Raw genomic sequence first — 13,846 nt, 5'->3', positions numbered from 1 at the left:
CAGTGGTTTCTTTATATTCAAACGAGCCAGAAAGATTGGTTAGAGCTGCTGTGACTGTCTCCAACTCCTGTCAGAAATATTCTGACACGTCTGCCAGAGAATTTATTTTGTACCCTGAAAATGAAGTTTGGCGATTTTCTGACTTAATTTCTTGCCCCACCAGCTGGCTGACATGTTTGTCTGAGAATGAAATAGCTTTACATCCACAGTGGCATTTCAGAGGTTTTGGAACTCGAGATAGTATAAAATGATCTCCAAAAGGTTATATAGTTTAAGAATAAACAATCTTTTCATCATTTTAAGAAGGTTTTGTGTCTGTTTTAAAGGGAATAAAATACAAGAAACGCAGCACAATGCAAATGTTTGGGAAACTGGAGAGATCTGAGCCCTATGAAAACATGTATCAAGGTCTTTTTTAATTAGTTTGCCTGAGCTATGGCTTGTTCAAAATCCTAATTAGGAAAAGTAAAGTGATGCAAATTTCAAAGCTTTGCAAGTCTTTGACTGCAAGATTCTTGTCCCTAAAATCCACACCAATGGGCTCTTCTAAGTCCGTCTATTAGGGCTTCCTCACCACAAATTTTCAAGTGGACGTCACAACAGGCCCAATGCATTTAGGAAAAAAAGTGTTCTGAGGATTAATAAGTCAATAATAATAAAGTCAAAATAGATATTTTTTTTTAGCCTATGTGAGCCCAGGGTTTGTAATCAAAGGGATAGAAGTCCAACTGTTAAACCTGCGGGTGGATTGAATGTGCTTTATTTTTGTCAGTGGTGCAAGGGACACCTCACTGTTATAGAGTTAAATGGATTAGATTAAACACCAGCAAATATATCATTCAAATAATCTGTGCATGGACCTAAAAAGCAGTGCTTGCAAGATGGTCCAAAAATCTCACAGAATAAGAATCTTTTTTTGGAGAATGAGTGAAAATGTATCAAAACAAGAGCTGCTACATAAAGCATTCACAAGCTGTGATACCCATCAAAGAGGTTTAACTAAGCAGTGACCTTGCATGGTGTTTGATCATGTGCCATTTTCCATATTGTTTGAAAATTTTAAAATTAGAAAATTAAAATGTTAAAAATATTTATATATCTAAGTTCACAACTTTGGGTTCATTCTCTACCTGCATAGTTGTTCATAGGTAACTGAGTTTTGATCAAAGATGCTCCAAATTTTGAGTGGCATGAAATTTTGGAATTGGAGTTCAATACCCTAACAGGCTCATTTTCCAATAGGTTCTGACAGGTGCCACTGTCTGGACGACATCAAACCATATTGGATGAAATCTGGAATAGATTAAAAAATTATGAGAAACAACATACACTACTTCAGTCAGTTCAGATTTCTCCCTCAAAATATGACACAGTCCAGTATTACTAAAATTAATCATAATTGTTGTAGAAAGGACATATATTTAATTCTCACAGGCTTTTTTATTTAATTTATCTGTTTATTCATTGATCTATTTGTTTGTTTTTTTTACGGAAAGGTATATCTATGGTCATAACAAAAAAGGAACAGTTTAAGGGAGGAAAAGCAGTGAATCATAAGAGCAGAGAACGGACATGAACCCAAGACCTAATACTCCCAAAACAACAGTGCAATTGCTTTGCCAACACTGACTTCACAGCTGGCAGAGTAACAAGCAGTCAAATAAGGCTGTTATGGCTCATCTCCTCTCATAGATTTAACCTATAAAATACATTACAGGAGGACAAATCAAACTCGCATTCATGAAGAAATGTGGAGGCTGCCAAGCCCCGAGGAAAAAACATCTGATTAAAAGGGTGAAGCAGAGCACAGCGGGAGTGACAGCAACATTAAAGCAACTGACAAAGAAAAACACTCAAAAACACATATGAAACAGTATTGTGACATAAATGTTTCTACATTTTTACTCTGGCACAAAGGTATGATCATTGGAATAATCTAGAAATGTTTTGTTTATGAATTTATTCAAAGTTTTTCCTAATTTGCAAGATATGAGGGGTTAAAACTCATTAGCATGACATATACACACACACACACGGATACCATCCCCCATGAAAACCAGCTCTCTCAGAAGTATGATGAGTGAAAATCCAACAGCATTATAGATGCACATGATGTTGACAGAGAGATGGCTATCTATCATCAATGTAAATTTTCACTGACAAGGAGATTGTTGTGACATATGGTAGAAATATACAGAGAACAGCTCTGCTGCATGCACAACAACAGCATAATAACAACATTTGTTACGTTGTGACTTTAGATTTAATCTGTTTTAGTGGTGAAACCATCAGTGGAATAACACATCTGATGATTTATAGAAAACATGTCAACAACAAAGTTTAATTTCAGCCAACTTAAATTTGAGGTTTTGCAGCTTTTCTCAGTTTAACAATTGAGACAATTATAAGCCTCTCCTTATCTGGTCCATCTCAAGACTCTGTTCACAGCATTGAGGATTTCCATTGTTTATACAAGAAATGTAATGCATAACTAAGATGAGATTTTTTTTGTTAAAAACATTGCAATCATTGTATCTCAGTTATGTTACTGTAGGCTAACTGTATTTGAGTGAAACTGCATCAACTTATCATGCATTATGTATGTCGCTTATTATCAGAAAGCCAAGACACAGATAACAGATTTGCTTTAATAAAGGGCAAACTTGATAAGGGATATTAAAACGAGACAAATAGTAACATGGCTTTTGAATGAGTCATTCATCTCTTACACCAGAATTGCATAATTTTGGCTAGTTAGTTTCATTATGCAGAGAAAAGCTTATACCGCAATTTTGAGAAGTCTTTATGTCTTTTTCCACATAAAACTGGATGTCAGGAAAGTTCCATTAACTTCAGTGTTGCTGAATATCAATAATGCCATTCAGTCTAGAATACTCAGATGTAGTTTTTGGTTGATGTCACTGATGCTGCAAGTTAACACAAATATCTGTATCAAGTTCCTTGACTTAATCTCGTAGTTATCAAGAAGCATCACAGTCATTGGGATTCATCCCACTTGGACCACCAACATTTAGACAATAGCTATTTATCCTTTATCTAGTAGCTTAAGTCGTGGACTAACAGCCACAGCAAGCCACAGATCAACACTGCCATCCCTTCACTTACACCGTCAGAATGAACGATTATCACATCTATCTAACATTAGTATAAGGCGCATGGAAATATCTGATGAGATAAGAATTTCATTATTAGCTAAACATGGGCAGCACTGTTACACTGTCGACAATGTTGTGTTTTCATATGCCTTCCCATATAATATTGCCCTGAGTAAGATATCCAAATACAGAACTTGTGGCCGTTCTACTATGTTGGTAAGCAACAAATTATACGTCAAAAGACTCAACTTAGCAGGACAGCTTCATATCAGCACCCAGGAAGCTGACAGAAAGACGATCCACAGTTAAAAGAATGGAATTTGGAGGTGCAAAGCTGAATAAAAAAAGCAAACACATGATGTACTGATGATGGATTTCTCAACTGTCCCATCCCGCAGTCCCGTGTCTGTCCATCTGCTCTGCCCACAGCACTGATGGGCTTCACATTAAAGCTCCTCTTCATCCTGTCTCCCAACATCTTTTTCATCCCATTTCCTTTTTTGTTATATGCAGCCAAAATTACTGGCAATCTTTTAGCTCCCCTGCTTTTTCCTTCTCTTTCATGTACCCTACAGCATGTGGGCACACACACTTGCACATACACTCCTCACAACCTATTTGTCCTGGTTGTAAGGGGCAGCAATCTTTGTCTTGTCATGGTTAAAATATCCTCCAATGTTTTTTTGTGCGTTTGCGTTTCCATCTGCACAGCTTTTCAGACACGTATTGATTATATAAAATCTCCAATCTGGGTCACCCCTCCCTGTAAATTTAGTGATTGATCTCTCCAAGATGGCGGATGGGCCCCTGTGTGTATATGTTTGTGGATCGATATGCAGACACATCAGCAAGTCAGACATAAGCTAATTTTACAAAGTTTAAGGAGGTACTACATGACATGGCAAAGCACAGTCACAGCTAGAACATGCATCCTCCTTCAGATAAGCAACTGGAATCTGATTTTGTAAATTTGAAATCAGTGAAAAGAAATATGCACGCAGGAGGAGAGCATAGAAAAAGTGATCAGATGAAAGAAGCAGAAAGCATGAGACAAGGTTGAATTTGAAGCACACTGTTTCATCTGGAATTAGTGGAATTTAAACAAGAGCAGGAAGAGCAATTGGAGAGATGGAGAAATGCATCAAAAGAAGGTGCAGGGGCAGCTAAGGACAAGGAAAAATGAATGGAGAAAGGAGAAGGAATGAGAACCGAGCTGCAAAACTGAAAGAAATCCTGTATGTGTAGTTAGTATTTATATACAGGGTTTGGGTGTGGGAAGGGAGGGTGGGATGAAGGTGACTCTGGGGGGTGCTTCTTTGACCCCCACCCCCCAGCCTTTAAAACCCATCCAATCAAAGCATGTAACACAGACGCTAGGGCACAGCCTAGATACTCTGAAAACAGCAATTTAATTGATGCTGAGGTGTACTGCAGGTGTGAATGTGTTCACTGTGAGGCAGAAGGGGACTGAAAAAGGACATGCATGCTCAGCAAAACCTTTTCTACATAAATGCCAGGGGAAAAAACATGTCAAACAAGCCGTTAGGCCAGCCAACTTTGAAATGAAAATGAAAGTGTCACTTCAGGTGCTTCTATTGCAGATAAACACATAATAACACACAATTTTCTTTTCCACAGAGGGGAGACACAGCCAAAGTCTTTGACTGGCAGCTCCTAAGAGACTGTCGTCTAAGAAATTGGAGTACTGCTGATAAAAGACGACGACATTTCATTCTCACCACGATAATGAGCCGAGACAAGCAACTCTAAAGCTCAACATTCTCTTTGTTATTTCACAATATTTTCTATATCCCACCAGTTTCATCAGCTAATGAACAGACAGTCTGGTAATATATAGCAGACATTTAGTGTCCCAAACAAATGTGAGTTGGTGCATTTCCCTATGCTTGAAAGCGTAAACGCAAAGCTTCTTCGAAGAGAAACAAACAAGAGGATCAGACGTTTTTCCACTTGTTGAGGATAACGATGACACTGGCAGAGAGGTGATTACAGAGTTGTGATTCAGGAGTAAAAGAAAAAATTTGAGATATCTCTCAAATGTTGTCTAAACATTCACAAGAGGAAGAATTTGTCAAGAAAATGTCAAGGTTAATGCTAGTAAATCAAAGATTTTTTTGTCTGTAAGAGTAACAGACCATTTGCGGTGAAAGTGCATGTCAAAAACGGATTAGTTTGACCTACGGCATGCACTATTTGACCTGTCAATATATCCTTTGTAACTACAGAAATGGTGGACACTATATCAAGCAAAGCCGTCCTGAGCATTCAGTCATGACATGAACGCATCTGGTATTATGTACTAATATTTCGGGTCCTACTTCACAGACAGCAAGCTGGCTAAAAAAGACTGTTTCTCATCTTTGCAAAGAATCTGCCATCTATAGCGGCAACACATTTGCGGATACACATGCTAGCTTCGTGTCAAAGTTAGACAGGTAAGGAAATAGACAAAATGAAGCATTAAGTGTTTCATCTCACACAGTTAAAAATAGTAGTTGAAGTAATTAAAGTAGTAGAGCCTCACCAGAGGTTCTTAAACAAGGATATCGACCTCTGTGAGCTCTGAATGCATGCTCTCATTGAGCCGCACTTGACCCCAAATGAATTAAATATACAGTAAAAATGAAAGGTGATACTATGAATCTGATTCTGATGCTTTAATTCACCTTTTCAAAAGTAGATATTTGAACACTGATCGGTGGAAAAAAATTATCTTATTCATTGAACACATTCAAATTCATTCAGTCTAACTGCATGTCATATTAAAATGTGCTAATAGTAGAATAGTAGAAAAAAGTTGTATCCCTATCAGACAGTAATGCTTACTGTAAATTTACCTGACAACAATAACACAAATTAAAGAAAGTCAAGAACTGACCCAAACTGGCCCTCAGCATACAGTGAGGGAGTTTTCAAACTGCTGTTATCCAATCTGTGAACAAACACCGACATTGTTTTGCTGATTGCCTCCTGTTTTCCAACTTTGCCTCTGAAGAGACTAAGCCATCAATTTATTCCTCTTTCCACTGCAGAAATCGCTTTACATTTAATATATAAAGGTGGACGGGGTGAAGTAATCAGCAATTTAATTCAGGTTAAATGAAAGACTATAGTCATCTCCTGAACTTGTCCTTTTAACACCAGTTAGGGCAAGATATGGGCTACATTTTCTTTTTGAAAAGAACATCTACCAGCAGTCTGCAGACAGTATGAATACTGTTGTCTCCATGCCATCTAAACCAGCCTAGTTTAGCCTTTGATGCTCTGAGGCTGAAGTTATGTTACTAGATTTTCATTTGCTGGTAAGATTTTCTTTAGTGTTTTGCTGTTAGTTCCCTGAATGTTCCAGCTGGACTGAACATATTCACTCGTGTCCTCTCCTGATCAGAACTCTTTGATCAAGCCAGCCACATACAGCAGCTGCAGGCTTACAACAAAGTTGACCCTGTTTGAAAAAGAAACACATTTGAAGTCAATGCTGCATACAAATGCATGTGTATTCTCTGCAGCTATTTTATTTACATAAAAGCTTGTGACAAATAATATCATTATTGTAACCTAGGGAAACCTTATATACAGTTTGCATATACAACAACAAAGTGATTTGGCAAGAGAGGAACAATGGAGGTTCATCAAATTCAAGGGTGAAGAACAGATTTTACTTGATCAATAAAGTTGTTGTAGGTTAGAACAAGCTGATTGAAATCATTCATGCACACATCAAACATAAAAGGTACTACATTAAAAAAAATAAAAAATTAAGGCAGGTTTCAATGAGACAAACACTGTTACGCAACTATTAATTTGGACAATTTAGTCAGCAAACCTTTCCAGGCACACATCCATTCCACAAATGTGTCCTTTCGTCGATACAAACTAGCCTAAATTGCTTTGTGCAAACCATATTACACAAGCACTATATATATATATATATATATATATATATATATATATATATATATATATTTTTTTTTTTAAATGTGTCAAAATGACAAAATGTGATGATGAAAAGGCACCTTTTCGATATTTCTACTGCATTTCCTCCTTCAGTGAAACAGCACAGAATTAAAACAGTCTCTACCTTTGCATTACACTTCTCTTCTTACACATTACATTTCTGTGGTTAGCAATACAACCAGACAAAATAATTAATCAAATGCTGTTTTTCTTAACCGAACCTGAACTTTGACTCTTTGTTTATACTATTGCACCGGCTTTCCTGCCAGAAAATGGACACTGATGTATTATGCAAGAGGGAGCAAGTGGCTCATCAATGGGGACACAAAGTGAAACATGGCAGGCAGAGAGGAGCAGCAGGGGGAGGAGTCATGGGAGAGGTCGGAGAGAGAAGGAAGGGGAGACAAAGAGGGCTGCAGCTGAGGAAGCACAGGGTCATTTGCAGTTCTGCAGACGGGGCAAGAGTATGAGATAAAGAGGGGAATATGAAAGAAAAATGTGTAGTTGTTTACTCCATGATATAAATAGAGGAAGGGGAGGCATATTACAGAGAGACATTACATGCTGATATGAACTGCAGCCATGATTCACATGTAAAGGCTAATGAAGGATTAACGTGGTGGAGAAATTCACTGCAAAACAGTTTTTGTTACGGAGCTCATTTGACACTTGATACCCACGTGATATACAGCTTAATATATATGAGGAATCATCTTTACTGGACCTCCCTGTCCAACTCTCTTCCTTCACAGCTACTTGACAGTCTGAGTAATGATGACTCTAATTTCAAAGTCTGGTGTATTTTATGACATACAGTTCTATCTGCCAAAGGTGTTAATGCAGTACCATTAAACTAAAAGACATATCTATGGGTCCATCACCTTGTCCAACACTTTATTTTTTATTTATTTTTCACCCTTTGGAATATTTCTTTATTTTACAAAATATAAAAAGGTAAACATAAAATACATTTTTACTTATTGCACATTTTCTAATGTTCACTGCCTATAAATAACTCCTTGTTGTAAAAAGGTGTATGTGTACTATTAAACTACTTGGTGTTTCACATAAAACTGGCATAACAATGAGAGAAAAAGACAATTAACTCATCACTGGTGATTTTTTTTATATACATTTATTTGTCAACCACCATTACGTGATTGTGACTGCCCAAATCATGGACCAGTCAAACAGTATGTTCTTAAATCTCCAGTTCTGACTGATTTGACCAACACTGTCAAATATTTCTCAAAATTGTTAACTTTCATTTGGGACTGCTAGGAATACATGTGGCTTTTCGACTGGTCACACTAAGACTCATGTGTTTCATCACATGAGAATCATATTCAGAAAAGAATATACTATAAAAAGGGATGACCAAAATATCAGAGAAAGTTAAACTACACTATTGCTATGTAATGTCAAGCAATTCCATTTTCCCCACATACAGCATAAAAATGTCTGTCTATATTTCAGTCTCATGTAAATTAATTCCCCTTTAATGCAATCATAAAGAAATTGGCCCAAGATTATATTTTCATTCATGTAATCTTTCTGTGATCTCTAAATGGAGCTACTGTGAAGCAAAAATATAATCTAATGTTCATCCGACATTAAAAATTCATCACCTCCTATAATTCCTATAGTTGATGCTGATGCAAATGAGTTTGCATGTCAGATATTGCAATAATCTATTTTGTGTCAAATGACTATAAAATACAACTAAACTGCATTTTTGTGTCACTATGTGCGCATGTGCCCAAGTAAGTCTAAAAACAAAGATCCCCCACAACATATGAATATCCACATTTAATCTCCTGGTTGAGAATAATAGTAGTTTCAAATTCACAAAAGCACATTTTCTTATTATGTTACTACTTTGCCTGTGTTATTTAAGATATTGGTTCCAGAGAGGAGAGAAATCACTCAGAAATAATGTAGACAGACAGAAGATGCAGTGGCACAAACAACGGTCAGTGTTGCAGGAGACAAATTACAACCAGCAGGTTCCCTTATGTGATAGGTCAGACATCCCACACACAGCGACACAAACACATGCATAACAGCTACAGCCGCCCCTGTGTCTGTGTGGCAGCATTGCTTGAAATGTTAAGCAAAAAAGTCTCAGCCTTTTCCTCCATCTAATGCACCTCCTCTCCCTGCCTTTTCCTCCTTCTTCTCCTCTCCTATCCCGTCTTTCAGGACAACTGACAGTTTGCCATTAACAGGTTTCATTTGTTCAGGGGACCACAGAGCGGCATAAAGAGTGAGCAGCAGACAAACACACACCTCGGGAAGCAGAGCTCCAGCCGAGAGAAAACAGTCATGGCCATCTCTCACATCACAGCTCCTGTACTGTGGAGGAACGGCCAGCTCTAATAAGGCCGAAGTTAGTCTGCTGGAATGTCTGGGGAACATGTCAGCAGGCAGTGAAGGACATCATAATGCTAAGAAAATGGGATCACTACTGTCACCATCAGTGTGAAAATGACAGGAGTTATCTAGTCCAGGACTGTAGTTACTCCTCAGATAAGGCCTGCAGAAGTCTTGCAGTCAATTTTTTTTTCTGCACGAGACAGCAGAGAAAAACACAATTTTGTCATAATCCCTCAAAAACATTGTGGCACACATAAACAGTTTTTTTTTGCTTTTTCAGTTTGTAAATTATTCAAGACAGTGTAGGGTGTATCTTAACCCTTTTAGGTGTCCCCTAAGAGTTGGTTTCAATATAAATCTTCTTTGGAAATGTACAGTATGATCACTTTGTGCCGATATAACAGACACAACATCAGCAGAACAAAGATTTGGTCATGTTCTGGATATGTTAGACACATGGGATACTCTAACTGCCACATAAGAAGCTTCAAAGTGTCATATTGTCTGGCAACACTGCATGTAATCTGTTAAAGATTCAGAGAATCTGAAGAAATGCTGTATGTATGAGACATGGACAAAAAACATTGAATGGCCATGATATTAGTGGCCCTCAGGCAGTAAAGCTTTACAAATAGACATGATTATGCTATGGAAATCATTGCATGGAACAGCAATACTTCTGACTACCACTGTGAGTGAACATAGTTTGCTGCTGGATCCATAAATGCAAGGTAAAATTCTACTATAAAAAAAACAAAACAGAAAAAGCAAACCACACACACAACAACAAAAACATTTCAATAAGATCCCAAAACACACCTGAACTCTCTGGGCTTTTAGTTTCCAGAAAAACAAGAGCCAGTCTTTAATTTTTTTTTCCATTTTCAATTCATGTTATTCGTCCAAAGTCAGTAATCTTGGAAAGTGATAAGACAAGATACACACACTACTTTGCAGCACTGTGTGATTCAAACAGTATATACACAGGACCCACAAAGGCATCTCCCTTATTTGGGTGAGAGCTCATTAATGTAAGACAGACTAAAAATCATGGATGCCACATCCTCACCATCTGGCTTGTTACAATTCATAAGGCTGCATCTGTGATGGTATAGTGGTACATTAGAGCACATCGCAAGCTTAACTAACATATCTGTGAAAGCACCATCAGTGCTAAATAATATACACACATATACATATATATGTATGCATATGGCAGCATATGCTGCTAGTTAGTATTTTTCATGGAAAACCTTGCTTATTTCAGCAAGACTAACTATGTACTACACATACCATAATAGCATGGGTCCGTAGTAAAAATAGTTGAACTTTAAATTTAACTCCTGGAGACTAGAGGCACTGTCCCCCACTAACATCATATGGAGCATAAAGAATAATTGAGAAAACCCAAACTGCTGAGTAATGTATCAAATCTACATCAAGCCAGAATGGGGAGACATTTCACCGTGTAAACAACAGAAATTGGTCTCCCGAGTTCCCAAATGCTTATAGTGTTGGTGAAAGTAGGGGTGATGCTACACAGCAGTAAATATTTACCTGCTTCAGCTGTTCTGAAACATGTTGCCAGCATATAGTTCTAAACAAAAAAAAAACTATAACACTTCTCAGTTTCAACAACTGTCCTGTGAAATTTAGTTGAAAAAAATGATCAAATTTATGTCTGAAATTCTTGAAGACACAAGTTGCTGTGACTTGCCATCACAAATATAGAATGATACACATCTAAGTCACACACAAGCATTTATGCATTGTATGTTCATAACCCAGCTCCTGTTCACATCTACACCTTAGACTGTGCGAGAAATAATTAAATAGACATGTCCTCTTAAGTAAACTAAAAATGCAGAAATACCAAACATAAAACTAGAAGGTGTATTTTTTTGCATTTCCAGTTATTATACATAATAATGAGCCTTGCATTCATCACATTTGATTCTGTCTGAAGCGGATGATAAATTATACATGATAAAAGCCTGATGTTGTGTTATGTGGCTGCTTGAGATGGACTCAAATGTAAACATGTCATGACGACAACTCTGGTAAGAAAAATCAGGCAATTCAGGGGGGAAACAACTCAGTCAGTCAGACCATAGGAGAATTATTCCACCATGTGTAGCAGTGTAATGTTGTTTGTCTAAGAGTCTGAGTGGCTTTCAACCAGGGTTTCAACCTGCTGAGTTTCTACAAGGTGGATTATGCCTGCTGGCAAGTGTTCAAGTACTCACTGGGTGCATCAAGGGCGTAGTGTGCTCTCACATACACATTCATTAGCAAAGATAGTCGCACACGCGCACATTTAGGCATAATGTTGCTAATAAAGATGCTAATTTTACCTATATATTGTGTTTCTCAGTGCAACTTACATCTCTGAATCTGTTCCAGGATCTGTCCTTGTTGTACTGGGCCACAGTACCCAGCCATTTCTCGTTACTGTTACCAGAGACCGCTGATTCTCTGCTCAGCAAGAGAGCCACGACAGGTAGCAGAAAGAAAAGCATCTTCTGAAAGCAAAGAGACAGAGAGAAGAGGAGGGTAAGCAGAGTCCTTCTGACAGAGAAACAGATGCAGAGGAGCGGAGGGTTCTGCAAAGAGTGATGAAGAGAAAAGTGAGATGGAGCACTTTACAAAACTCTCACTTAGACTGTCACAATGGAACATTTGACTGCAAAACGACACTCTTGTTTATGACTAGGTGCAGAGTGATCATTTTATCAAAACTGCTGACCTTTCTCCTAATCGGATTATAAACATGGGAGAGTTGTCACCGCGGCAGATGGGGCAAGGCGAAGCGATTAACTCACGAGCTCCACCAATTTAAAAAGCAATTACCAGCGTCAACACAATTGCTGCCCCTATGGAGCTTTGTCTTGGCTTCTACCTTCATTCTCCGACACTCCACAGAGGCACCCAAAGTCGGCGATAGTTTGCTTAGATGTTAAATTTATTTATTTTAGGTAAACGGTCAGTAACGCTGCTCTACCTACCTGGGATAGTTCGTTGGTGTCCAATTCTGACACACCGGGAAAAAATAAGTCCACTTAGGGCAGCGGGCACTCCGTTAACGCCCGACTGCTTGTAGAACTGACGGCAAAAAGGGAACAGCGAGGACGAGCTAGCGCACCGGGAGCGCTTTCTCCTCCTCCTCGGTCATCAGACACCGCCCCCTCTGCTTCTCTTTCTCTCTCTCCCCGCCACTAACCGTGTCATTGATTTTCAGCCGGGGATTTTTTTTTCCTGTTCACACCAGCGAACTGGCAGGATTAAGGAGCCTTGTCAAAGCTTTGTTCTGCGTGTACAAACATAAAAATCAGTTTAGTTACGCTCATCTATTGTGCAATTTCAACTCAATAACAATTAACCCACATAGAGTACAAAATCAGCATAGGTTATAATGGTTTTCCAACAGAGGATGGGTTTATTTGCTGAAGGTAGCACGTTTTAGCACCATGGACAGAGGCAGAACATATTAAACACTTATTTTCTTATCAAATGACCGCTCATAAATAGACCATATAACTGGGGCGTTCATTCTAGGGGAATAAGAGATACATATTTAAATATTGATTATTTGACCCTTTACTTTGTCTGGCTCTACGTTTGTGGTGCGTAAGAGTGATGAAAACCTCTCCTTAATCTGTTCAAGCCTGTTAACTTGTTTTGGGGAGATTGGAAGTCAGACACTTGGTGAGGCTGTTTATCCTCGGATTCATGCGAAAGATTTTATTAATTGATCTATTCTGTCTTGTTTCAGTTTTCCTTAATAACACATAAAATAGGCTACTTTCATGGATATGTAGTTGATAACAGCAGTTAAAAAATTGACCTAAGCTTGAAAATGCAGGCCTGTCAGATTTAAATATACTTTAATTTTCTTATTTTATGATTTATGTCTAAAGTCAAGGTTTAAAGAAAGTGAAAAAAGAATGACCACTGCCAGAAAGAAAAGGTATACACACTAGTGTGCTGCAGCATTGGAGTGTGAGATCACATCCAAATGTGCATCACAATTATCCATCCATCCATCCATCCATCTCCTTCATCTTATTCAGGGTCACATAGGGCTAGAACAAATCTCAGCTGTCTCTGGTTGAGAGGCAGAGTGCAACCTGGGCCAGCTGTCAGTCCATCTAATAAAGACAAACAACCATTCAAGGAATTTTTATTGTCATTCCAGTTCGAATTTATATGAGAAGGAACCAAATGTGGACCAACCAAACTCTGGACTCGATAATTGCCACTAAACAGACATTTGTAAGGTGCAAACAATAAATATATCAAATCTAACAAGATAAATTAGAAGAAAACTGAAATATTTAAAAAAGAAGTAATAGATAATATTACTAAACTAAAAACAG

General features: G+C 38.0%; 1 protein-coding gene across 1 annotated transcript in view; it reads right to left on the bottom strand.

Moving 5' to 3' along the window:
• Positions 1–12,580, bottom strand: part of spock1 (SPARC (osteonectin), cwcv and kazal like domains proteoglycan 1) — a 104,419-nt gene extending 91,839 nt beyond the window's left edge. Inside the window, exons 1-2 of the mRNA XM_072395781.1 lie at positions 12,476–12,580; positions 11,855–11,992 (exon numbers count right to left, since the gene is read on the bottom strand). Coding sequence (XP_072251882.1) covers positions 11,855–11,989 — 135 coding nt within the window. The 5' untranslated portion in view covers positions 11,990–11,992; positions 12,476–12,580. The remainder of the gene's footprint in view (positions 1–11,854; positions 11,993–12,475) is intronic.
• Positions 12,581–13,846: the final 1,266 nt, after the last annotated feature.

This window comes from Leuresthes tenuis, unplaced genomic scaffold (genome assembly GCF_036924035.1).
Source record: "Leuresthes tenuis unplaced genomic scaffold, fLeuTen1.0.hap1 SCAF_11, whole genome shotgun sequence".
Lineage (NCBI taxonomy): Eukaryota > Metazoa > Chordata > Actinopteri > Atheriniformes > Atherinopsidae > Leuresthes > Leuresthes tenuis.
The sequence above is the reverse complement of the archived record's forward strand: the minus strand, read 5'-3'. Positions and strand labels throughout refer to the sequence as shown.